Source organism: Aotus nancymaae, unplaced genomic scaffold (genome assembly GCF_030222135.1).
Source record: "Aotus nancymaae isolate 86718 unplaced genomic scaffold, 86718_ANA_hifiasm-v0.15.2.pri h1tg000041l, whole genome shotgun sequence".
NCBI lineage: Eukaryota > Metazoa > Chordata > Mammalia > Primates > Aotidae > Aotus > Aotus nancymaae.
The window spans coordinates 35,362,117-35,374,534 of NW_026988455.1; the positions used below are offsets into that span (position 1 = coordinate 35,362,117).

At 36.8% G+C, this 12,418-nt stretch overlaps 1 protein-coding gene across 1 annotated transcript in view; it reads left to right on the forward strand.

The window, feature by feature from the left end:
• The window catches only part of LOC105725245 (guanine nucleotide-binding protein G(q) subunit alpha), a 325,618-nt gene that overhangs the window by 111,567 nt on the left and 201,633 nt on the right, over positions 1–12,418 (forward strand). Inside the window, exon 2 of the mRNA XM_021667305.2 lies at positions 4,749–4,933. Coding sequence (XP_021522980.1) covers positions 4,749–4,933 — 185 coding nt within the window. The remainder of the gene's footprint in view (positions 1–4,748; positions 4,934–12,418) is intronic.

Genomic DNA, 12,418 nt, shown 5'->3' on the forward strand with positions numbered 1-12,418 from the left:
CAGAGTCATATTTCTTTAGATTGGTTAGGGTTACTTGTGCTTTTCATTGCCCTATGCTGTGAAAACACGTTAGTCATCACTGCATTCTTGAAGCAATCTACTAGAAGAAAAGTCTGCTTTTTTCATTCAGAGAAAGAGAATTGTGAAGTCTCTTACACTTTTCATTTTCATGTGGCCTTAGGAAACAACATAATTTTATGTAATTTGGGAACAGCTGTTTTTTTATTATACCAAAATTTTTTATACTAATCAGTACTAGATTGTTAAAATGTCCATTTCAAACTCAGAGAGTATTGTATAATTCTGTAAAAATAGGAGAATGACACTTGAAATTTGGTTACACATTTGTTAAGAATAATTCATTTTCTCTGACACAGAACTGTATGGAACAAAGAAGCTGAGTTTTTTGCTTTGTTGATGTTTTAGTCCATATGCATTTGGCCTTCTCGTATCCACAGGTTCCATATCCATGGATTCAACCAACATTAGATAGAAAACATTTGTTTTAAAACCCACAAAAACAATACAACAGTAAAAATAATACAAGTGATAATACAGTATGACAGCTATTTACGTAGCATTTACATTGTATTAGGTATTATAATTTTGAGATATTTTAAAGTATATGTGGGTTGTGTATAGTTTATGCGCAAATATTACACTATTTTATATACAGGACTTGAGCATCTTGGATTTTGGTGTCTGAAGAGGGGAATCCTGGAACCAATCCCTCATGGATACCAAGATATGACTGTGCTTTCTTTTTGGCTGAATTCTGATCTAGTGCCAAATAATACCTTAATTTACTATTTTTATTATTCTACCTATAATATTTGCATCACACAGATTTTTCTTACATGAAGCTTTGCCTTCACTTTGAATTCACAACATTTGTATGATAAAATCAAAGTGTGAACGTTAAGTTCTTGAGTGAAATTTACCTGGAACTCAGGGGCTGGCCAGTTGGAAGATGACACCAAGATTCAAAGTGGGTCCTTTTAATTAAAATAATATTCAGAAATTAAAAATTAGGTTAAAGGGAGAAAAATTGGGTGTAGTCAAAGCCTGGATGAGATCATTTTAAATTGTGGACAGTAGAAGTGAATTATTTTGGATTTTGGATAGTTGTGAAAATCATGCCCAGCCCAAGCTTACGCATCGGAAGACTGGGCTTGAGTCCTGGAACTGCCTGTTCTTAGCCATATCATTTCAGCCATGGTGCCTCACCTCTCCAAGGTCTTTTCTATTCTGTGGGATGAGGATAAAGACACCTATCTCACAGATATTTGAGAGGATAAAATGGCAATGTATTTCAAAATGCTTGCAAAGGATAAAGGGTTGAACACAAATCTTTTATATTCAGGAGGTGGTAACTACTGTGACCCCTGTGTGTACATTGGATATTATTCTTAAAATGTGTGTAGGGGGAGATGGGGAAGCATGGTGGGTGGTGGCTTATGCCTGTAATCCTAGCACTTTGGGGGACTGAGGCAAAAGAATTACTTGAGTCCTGGGCGACATAATGAGACCTCATTTGTAATAAAAATAGAGAGAGAGAGAGAGAGTGTGTGTGTGTGTGTGTGTGTGTGTGTGTGTGTGTTTTGCATGCAGACATGCACTTTTTTGGCAGATAAGTACTTTGGGGGAGAATTAGCAACCCTGGATTTGGTTTTGGGTCTATCAGTTTTTTTAATCTGGATGACAACTGTTTCTTTATCATGATTGGCCTCCAGAAGAGTGTCATGAGAATGAGTTACTTAATAGAGAGAACTTTATAAATAAAAGATTTATAGAGAATAGGAGAGGAGGAAGAGAGGATGCCCTCCATTCCCTTGTCTTCATTGTCCTTCATTTGATTGGTATTTGTACTAGTCAGAGTTCCAGCAGGAGACGGATGGCACACTCCAGTGTGGGGATTGAGGAGTGGAGCAGATGTAAGTAACTTGTAAGAGCTGGTGCAGTAACCTGGGGCCAAGCAATAGCTAGGCAAGGTGAGGGAGCAGTTGTTGGAACCCAAAGAGAGCATCTGTGTGGAGAGGGCCACCCAGCAGGAGCTGGGACCTTCTGAAGGCAACATAGCACATCTGTGCTGTCCTGCAGAGAGGAAGCTAAGAGAATAAATGCTCCTTCCTCTTTCTCCTGCTCTCTGGTTTCCTATTGGCTAAACTAAGCAGAAGACATAGTATAACGAAGCTGTTGAAATTCCTATTGGTCAGTCTCCTCAGGGTACCCAGCAAGATGACACGATGAAGAAAGGATCCCTGGGTGTGTTTCTGGCAACAGAAAAATATCTTACAGTTGATTTTTTGATTATTTTTTCTTTCCTCTTAATTTTTCCTGACTCATTGATCAGTCACATATTTGACCCCTACTTGGAGTCTATATTAGTGTGATATCCAGTGTGTGGACAATGCCCAGGGACTTGGTGACTAGATTCAAGGAAGTGCCAAGTGTTGATTGCTCTTGTCCAATGTGATTTCATTGAAACACATGCCAGTGTGCTTACACTTCATCTGATACTTTTTCTCTTTTTTTTTGGTGCAGGGTAGTTATAAGTGTGTAAAAATTTCTCAGGTGACTAGGAGAAAAAAGGTCCTGTTGCCTGATTCTCTTTGTTTTTCTTCTTATACCATTAACCTCACAAATTAAGATTTCTTCTGTTTTTGTTGTGAATTAATGATTGTTTACACTTAGGCTCTAAGAGCAAGGCTTTGGCTCTGGGATTGTGATAATAAACAAGCAATTTGGATTTTTTTTTTTTGTCTTATATACTTTTAATTGCTTGGAAGAGTAAAGATACTAGTTTCTGTAAATAGCTGGTTGATAATGAGAAACAATTTTGTAGCTTTATCTCTACTAGAGAGAGGATAATTTTCAGCCACTTTATGCTTTTCTCCACTATTCATGGTTGGGATTATAAAATACTCATTTTAAACTTTTTGGATTAATCCTGTCAAACTGGGCTGATAGCATTCACAGTACAGTTGTTAATTTATATTTCTAGGAGGTCCAGATCACTTTACTAAAGTAATAGGAAAATTATTATAAAAGAATCAGCTACTGCAGGACTCTGTGGCTAGAAATACCTTTTTCATTGAAACTGTGTGAGGGCTATGTATTTTCCAAGACATCTGCAGTCATTTAAGAGTGCTTCTATGAAAACTGCAATACTTAATTGAAATTTTGTGATTGTTTATAAGGATAGTAATGAAATCCAACCATCAGAAAAACAAAATGAATTTAGGACAGATGGCATATTACTAGCTTTTATTTTTATTTCTCCCTCTTTCCTTCCCTTCCTCTCTTCCTTCTTTTCTCTCTCTCTTCCTTTCCTTCCCTTTCTTTCTTTAATTGTTTTTCTCAGCTTTGTAGTGAGGAAATGACATTAAGGACCCTGGTGATACGGCCATTCTGTGTTTCATTCTGTTCTTCCATCTTTAATATCCAAATAAAATTAAAATTGGCACTTTTATTTTCTTCACATTGTTGGGGTAAGATAAAGACAGTCATTGTTTTGGAGATCTCAAGGGAATCTGAGAGGGAGTGAGGAACAGGGAGAAAGGACACATGAAAATAGCCACTTACATTTAGAAAAATGAAGTTTTAGAAGATTTAGATTCATTGTAGAAGAAATATGCTGTCATTTTATGAAGTGATCCAATTTTTCTGTCTTTTCTTCTTCCCAGGGACATATATTAGCTCTGTTAGGGATTACCTTTTTAGGCTTGTGGTAACAGAAAAGTAATATTGAAGTTGTGAAAAAGGAGATAGCCCAGAAGGAATAAAAAAGCTAATCACAATAAATTTCTGTAAAATGTTATTAGTCAGAAATGGGGAGAAGGAAGAAGAACCACCATGGCTTTCTTGAATTAGGTGATTCCTTTATAACTCAGTCAGCCATCTTCCCCGCCCCGCAAGTAAATTCAGGGATATGTGATATATAGAAAAATGATTCTTATTCGTATCTTACCAGGACACTGTGTTCTTATGGCAAATTTTAAAATTAGAGAAAATGGGCTGGGCATTGGGAGGCCAGGGCAGGTGTACCCCTTGAGGCTAGGGGTTCACGACCAGCTCGGCCAACCTAGTGAGAACCCGTCTCTACAGAAATTAAAAAAAAAAAACAAAAAAAACAGCTGGGCATGGTTGTACATGCCTGTAGTCCCAGCTACTTGGGAGACTGAGGTGGGATCTCTTTATCTTAGAAGTTTAAGACTGCAGTGAGCTATGATCACACCATTATGTTCCAGCCTGTGTGACAGTGCTGGACCCTATGTCTAAAAAATAAAATAGGGAATGTGTCTAGAAATTTTGAGGCCCTTTTTCCTTATCTCTGTCTGAGTACCGTTTGTATAAGTGCACTATCATTTCCAGATACAAATCCTGGCTCGTTAACCCAGTGTCCTGGAAGCATTTCAGATATTCTCCAGGGAACAGAGCTTTATCAAGTTTTTATCATGTTCAAAAGATACTGTTGTCATTGTTTCTTGCAAGATACATGGTCACAAATCACTATCAAAATTTGGTGCTTAGTGGTTTCCAAAGAGGTGACAGGCTTGGGGTTTTTTTGTTGTTGTTGGAGCTTATCTGCCTTTGAAATAGACTTGCTCCCTCTAATTTTGCTAAGTGTTCACCATAGGTAGCGTTACCAGTTCTAGAGTTGCTCCTCTAAGCAGGTCATTGGTTTTGTTATCTGAGAGACTGAGATGGCACTGCGGTCTGATGAGCTGCTGTTGTTCATTTTTCAGGGACAGGAGAGAGTGGCAAGAGTACGTTTATCAAGCAGATGAGAATCATCCATGGGTCAGGATACTCTGATGAAGATAAAAGGGGCTTCACCAAGCTGGTGTATCAGAACATCTTCACGGCCATGCAGGCCATGATCAGAGCCATGGACACACTCAAGATCCCGTACAAGTATGAGCATAATAAGGTAGGTGTGACTCTTCATTGGAACAGTTGGCTGAATGGTCCAGCTATTCACAATAATGTGACAACACGAGTGGCCTCTTGACATGTCTGGAATGCATGGGGGGAGGCGTTGGAAATATACATTTTCCATCCCATTATAAATGAGACTTTCAATGGATAATAAGTTATTGATAAATGTCTTTTTCTTTAAACCTGTAAAGTTACACCTAATAAAAAACAGAATCGTACCTTTAGTGATATCAATGAAAGGTGTATTTGGATGTTCAGCAATAAATATTTTCAGGTTTAAAATTTGGGGACGCACATTATGTTAAGGAGACAGTGTGTAAGTATCATAAATTGACCGAAGTAGGGGATTTCAAAGAGGCGGTAGCCTTGCTTTTTAACAAATTGATAAAAGAATGAAAATAACTTAAAATCATTCTATCTGGTTTAATTTTGAATTTTGTGAGTTTCTTTCAGTAGTACCAGAGGCTTCATTTTATTTCAAAATAGGCCTATCTTCACTTCCAGTAACCTTTCCTACACATTTCCCTGCAATTGTGTTAAAGTAACAGAAACTTCTAAAGCCACTTTAAAGAGGATTAGGGGGAAAAAAAGCCCTAAAATTTTAGCTTTTTAGAAAATAAACACACTTGAGTATCCTCTACTATTACTTCTTGGTTGAAATAGAATACCATCCCCCTTCTCCTCCACATGAAAATAAATGCTATAATTGCTCATCCTCTAAATATTATACAAAAGTGATACCAAACAAGGTTGGCATATCTGAGAGTGGCCCCATGTTTGAATGTATGCTGCAGTTGTCCTGCATAAAGCTTGTAGGCAGGAACTGGATGTGCACCCAGGGTGTGACTGTGCTGAGGCCCCCAGCCCGAGGGAAGGGATATCTATTTGGAATTTGTTAGAAATCTCTTTGTTGTCTGCTTTGTTGCCTTCCCATTAATCAGTACGTCCCCCATGGATGCAGTCTTTGCTCCCTAGGGATTTTAGAATGCTGATCCTAAAAGTAAGCCTTGCCTTTTGTTGATAAAACACTGTATTTTTACATATGATTATTTTAGAGCCTTTAATAAGAACTTTCATTCTTTCAGTTTTTTGATAAATCTACTGTGAAGGATATTCCCATTTACCAAGTTTAGTAGGCAATAGCAAGAAGTTGGTATGTCCAGTAGGACTCATAGATTTAACTCACAAAAAATGAAACCATAGCTAAAATAAGGCAATTCTGTATACCTTTGCCTCTGTTACCATTCAAAGGCTTCTATAATAAAATACCAAGTCATCGGCATTTGCTTTTCTTGGATGGTTCTTTGAAATTAACTACTGATTTCTTATCTAATTGATATTTTCACACTTGGTTTTCCAGTGGTATCAGGAATCTTTTCACAAATAACAAAGAGACCCTCCACAAATAATTCCTCCTGCATTTATTTTCAAGAGTTAAAAAGAGTTGGGCAAGTTTGTGAGCCCAGGAACATGGTAATTGAGCCAGAGCAAGCTGCATGGATATATCTAAGTAGTCTGAATTCGAGAAGATCAGGGTTTTCCCTGCCCCAAGAAATCTCAGTGGTTTCTGAAATTGTTAGCATGCTTGTTTCCTTGTAGTTGTAATTGTATTGAGTTTGTTTGTTATTTATTTTTTAATATCAGTGACTTATCCAGTCTATAGTCAGTTAATAATAAGATGATCTGATGAATTCTGGCTGACTTACCATATGTGTGCTATTTATGTTTCTTATGTATACATACCACACTGCCAGTTTACACATTAAAATATAATCTCCCTAAATTTTACCTGCCCCCCAATCTTATTTTCTTAGATGCTTCAGAAGAATCCTTCAGGACTTTGCCCTGTTGTTAGATTTTCATATGAAGATCATTTATTTTATAGTCATGATGTTGAAGATCGTGTGGAATTTATGCCTTATTCACGTAACACACTGAAGAATATTTAACACTGTGTGTTATTTGAACTCTTCATGTCAGTTCTAATTGAGTAGACTTTACTGTGTTGAATATTATTCAGCTATAAATTGACATCATAAAAAGTTACAATATATGAGTTTTCCTCAGATATCATAATTAATCCTCATAAATCCTCCTACATATCTTGGTTACTTAAGATTGCCTAACATCATGACTTTAGTGTGTGATGACCTCCAAATTTCCTGTGTTTGACCTCTTTTCATTCATGATACAAGTGACTTTCACATTTGTTCCATTTTCTCTGTATCATATACATGTTCTAAAGCATCACTCTCGCCTTGCTTCGTCCATTAACTTTCTGAACTCTGCCCACTCCTTGCCTTTGTTTATACTTAAGGGCATTATGTCTCCTCCTTTTTGTTCAGCTCAGCTGCCTCTTCTTCCAAGAGTTCTCTGCTCGCCTCCTAAACCCTCATAGCGCTAAGTAATCCTAGTCTTCTTTAGCATATCCATAGTGAAGTGTTTGTAATTGTCTAGCTTGTATCGATTATGGTGACTTGGGTGTTGATCTTATTTTCCTCACTAGATTTTGAGCTCCTTGAAAGTCAGTCTGTCAGTTCCATCTTTGCATTCTTCATTGTCCCTGGCATTATATCTCGTACATAGCAAGGTGCTCAAAAAATACTTCTTTTTGAATAGGTAAATTATTTGTGGCCGGGTGTGGTGACTCAGGCATGTAATCCTAGCATTTTGGGAGGCTGAGGTGGGCGGATCACCTGAGGTCAGGAGTTCAAGACCAGCTTGGCTAACACAGCAAAACCCTGTCTCTACTGAAAATACAAAAATTAGCCAGGAGTGGTGGCACATGCCTATAATCTCAGTTACTGAGGCAGGAGAATTGCTTGAACCCAGGAGGCAGCGGTTTCAGTGAGCTGAGATCCTGCCACTGCACTGCAGCTGTCACAAAAAAAAAAAAATTGTGAGTTTAACAATTGAGAGTTTCCTCGTCTGCCCCAAAGTTGTCAAAATAATTATTCATATCAACGGATAACTCTTGAAATCTCTATACATAAGGGAATGAATGCTACATACTGTCAGGGATGCAGAGAAGTTTAATCAGGACTGGGCAGAAATTTACAGTCCAGAAAGGGAGAAGGGCAGATTTGAGGAAGGAGCACTTTGGGGAGAAGGCATGGATATAGTAAATGATCAGAAGAAGGAATTTGCATGCGATGTAGAAATCGGCCAGTTTAGCTTGAGGGAATTCTTACAGAGGAGGACTAGAAAATGGTTTAGGAAGTTTCATGGAAGATTTTGCATCCAGGTTAAATTTGAATTTTATTTTCGTGTTTTTATTATCTTAATAGTAATTTATGTTTTGGTTAGAATTTTCTACAGAAATTTCTGGTTACAAAGTTATATACTTTATAATTTATAAATAATCTAAAGAATTTGATATAAAGATAAAATAACTGTTTTAGAAATTTGACTTAAAAACATAACCATTTTGGTTTTTTAATAAAGCTTTTCAGTACCTACCATCACATTGGCCATAATCTATAGATAGTAGCGTAAATTAAAAGTACTTTTGTCCAGCCTAACTTTGTACTTGCTTTTGAGCTCCTGTATTTTATAAAGCAAAACGTGGCCTACACATTGTATGAGCTCTTCTGAACTGGGAAAGTGTTCAGTTTTGTTTGCTGTGAAATTGGTTCTGGCTCTCGGAATGCCACCTCAGAATAACTGAGGTTTCACTTTCTCCTGCTAACTTGTTATTGCTTGAACTGAGAGTCCTGCCTGGTAGCTGGGTAGAGGGTGCTGTGGTCAGGGGGAGTCCAGTCCACAGTCTCTAAACCAAATGGTGTGGCATTGCATGCCCTTTGTCAACAGATTGCAGAATTAGTAAGGAGCTTGTAATTGCACATTTTACCAAAAGAAAAATGAATTCTTCCCTGAGTATGTATGTGTTGTCTTGTTCTTGTACTTTTTTTGCTAAACAAACACTGTTTATAGTTGAGCTATGTGGACTCAGCCCAGGTGAGAGAAGACATACGTCTTAGGACTTTTAAATATACTGTGAACTAGGGTTTGTTTATTCCTAAATATTATTTTGCATTTTCCTTGAACACAAATATTGATAACTAGTGATAAAGAGGGATTAAATATTTGTCACTTGGTCAAATCAAAAGACGTATTTAAGGCTCCACTAGGTGCAAAGCATTTGACTGTGAGATTACTGTGTCATTTCTTAGTTTCCAAAAGAAAGAATTTTTATCCTTGTTAATTTATGGCTTCCTTTTTTTTTAGTTTATTATTTTAAAACTTTTACTTTAGGTTCAGGGGCACATGTGCATGTTTGCTAATATAGGTTAAACTCGTGTCACAGGGGTTTGTTGTACAGATTATTTCATCACCCAGGTACTAAGCCTAGTACCCAGTAGTTACTTTTTCTTATCCTCTTCTTCCTCCCTCTTCCACCCTCTTTATACAGATCTGCTTTCTGATTAATCTTCACTTTGGTGCTGAAATCAGCTCTTAATGAAAAGGAAAGGATATAAAGTGCCTGTGTTTATGTGGCTAAGGAACTGTCTTGAGTTATAGCTGAGGGAGTGGATCTCAAGGTTTGAGATTTTTTACTGTCTGAACCTGGCAGTAGGGGTTCTTCCTGCATTGCCTGTTATTAGTTATTTCATATTTGTTTTCCATATTTTCTCAATCAGATTGAGTAAGCAAGTTTCTTCCTTTATAATTCTTTATCTCCTCCATGACATGCCAGACGTGTTGTAGAAGCTTTTGTTTATTGAGTGAATTACTCCAGATAGTGGATCCTAGTATCCTTTGATAGTTAGCTTATAATCTCTGTGAACTGTGAAATAAGGATGATATTGTGGCAATTTCAAAGTATTAATAGGCCCCTGTTCCCTTTGCCAGTCCTGAGAAGAGAAAAGAATCTGATTCAATGCTTCTTCATGTAGTGAATTTAAGACAGTTGTCCAGGAAAACTCAGTCTCACCTTGGACGAATTTGCACCCTTTTTTTTTTTTTTTTTTTTTTTTTTGGTAAATCAGTTTTTCCTCTTAGACTTGCAAGTCCTGATAACCAGGGCTCATTTAGCACCTTGGCTGCAGCTGTCTCTGACTAACTAGCCAGGCATTTTGAGGTCTGACACCTGTGTTTCCCTTTTGCCTAGTGTGGAGAGGATATGAGAGGATGTATTGCTACAGTGCCTTTTGTCTTCTCTGAGAAATTCTAAGAAAGAACTTGTCACAGGAAAGTACCTCGTTAAACACATTTGACACTTTCTGAATTTTCTGTACTTCCTGAAAAAAATCCAAGGTCCCAGAAGCCATTTTTCATTTTCCCGAAGAAAAATACAGCCAAGATTCTGGAGAGCCGTTGCCCTTGATCAACGAATAAAACATTACTACTTTACTCAACATGAGTGAATTTTCTTAGTTTACAAAATGCCAAAAGGCTGATTTCGTTTTAATATTTCCTACCTATATAATAAATACATAATAGAGGCAGAACTAATAAATATATATGTTCTTATCTACCCCCTCTGAAGAGCTCTATCAGTCAGGGTTCTCTGCTTGCAGGCAACAGAAACCAACACTGACTAACAAGTAGAAAATGAATTTATCTGAAAATAGACTCACTGGGAGAAAGGAGTACAAGTTGAAGGATGGGCTCTTGGAAACTAGGGCAGGCACAGGGAACTCATCTGTGAAATGATGAACTCTGACCATTTCTAATCTTCTGTCACCCACCCAAGGTTCAGATTTCTAGGAAAAAGTGCTGGTTTAGAGCACATTGTTGTTTGAATTTGCATTTCTTTGACAACTAAACATCCTGAACACCTTTTTTATATGTTTACTGGCTGTTGGTTATTTCTTATAAAATACATTAATTTTTTTTACCTTTTTTCCATTGGCTTGTCTCATTTCTCATTGTGCTAGCTCTTTGGACAGGGGAATACTCAGCAATATGATTGACAGTCTGAGGGAAATCTGGGTACAGTTGGTAGAAGAAGGGAAATGATGGTGACACAAATTGCAAATCTTCACTGCAAAAATACAGTCAGTGTGAAAAATAAAATGACACATGGATTCTCCATAGGAGCAAGCCCTCTGATTTTAGTTAGCATTTACAAAGTCTTTGCTAAAATAAAATTTCTTACTCTGGAGTAGAAAGAATTTAAGGACTTAGTAACTTAGTTATATATGAAGTAGCTAGCTGAATTAGAGCCTAAGGATTGAATATAATAACCTTGAGATTATCCCATCCCCCCCACCTTCAGTTGTTTTAACTCTAAGCCTGAATTTCCCCATCTGTAGAATGGGACAAATAATAATGAGATTATTTCAAGGGTTAAATAGATAATGTATGTGGAAATGTCTTCTGAATGGTTTTTGGAAGTTTGGAAGTTATAAGAGGAATTGTCATTATGTAGAGAATGAATACTACTAACCTTCCATCTTTTTAAAGAATAAAACAAACAGAAAAAAACAGTGTGACCAGATTTAGGAGGTATTTAAGGAAAACCTCAGAGTCACTTCAGAATGACAGCCATTGAAATGGGATACCAAAAGAGGTTGAGAAATCTCCTTATCTGGCCGTGTTCAAAATAGAATGTATTTTTAACATGTGAATTTCTTTAAAGCACTTTTGCTAAAATAAAGCTAGGAATGTACTAGACGACCTCTAAAATTCTTTTCAACACTGTTTTTCTTCATGTTGATTTTCTAATTCTAAAACTTAAAAAGAGATGAAGCTGTTATTGAAATTATTTTCTTGTAATTTGAAGCTTCTGCCTTACTTGAACTTTGTCCATTCTATAGCACCTGTGAAAATTTTTAAAAAAGACAATAAACAACAGATTTGCTTTGTCAAGGGTCTCCAGCCTAATAGAGGTTTTTTTCTTTGTATCTAAATCCCATAAGTGATGGCAGCAATTACATCTATGTTGATTTTTTAAGTGTTCAAAAGTTCGATATCAGATGAAGGTTTTTGTAGGTGACAGTGATTTTAATTGGATTGTTGGCCACAGGGTACCAAAACAGCCTGTGCTTTTTCATAGGGAAACTTTCTACTCCTGCTTCTATGAATCTTTGAGTGTTTTCTTATCTTTTTAACCGTCTGAATGAATCTATGGACTTTTCATGGACAATCTGTTGAGTCAGCCACCTCTTTTTCTAAGATTGGTTTACTGCTGCTTTCTTCCTTTGTCTCCAGGATCTTGGGAGTTGAATCACCATGGAGTCTCTGGTTAACTATATCAACTTTCAAAATCCCTTTCTATAATTTCTTTTCTCTTTTAATATCTTGCAAATACTTCTTAACCACATTTTCTTCTCCTCCCTTCATCTTTTGTAGTTCTTTATTCATTTTATATCCATGATGGCCATGTAAAAACAGCAGATGAATAATAAGATTTTAAAAATGCTTTGTTTTGTTGGCTAAAATTAATTCGTAATCCCAAGGCATACCATATTGCCTAGTGAGGTTGTTAAGCTAACTTCATTTTCATCAGAGGAGGACTCTGAAACAAAGACTT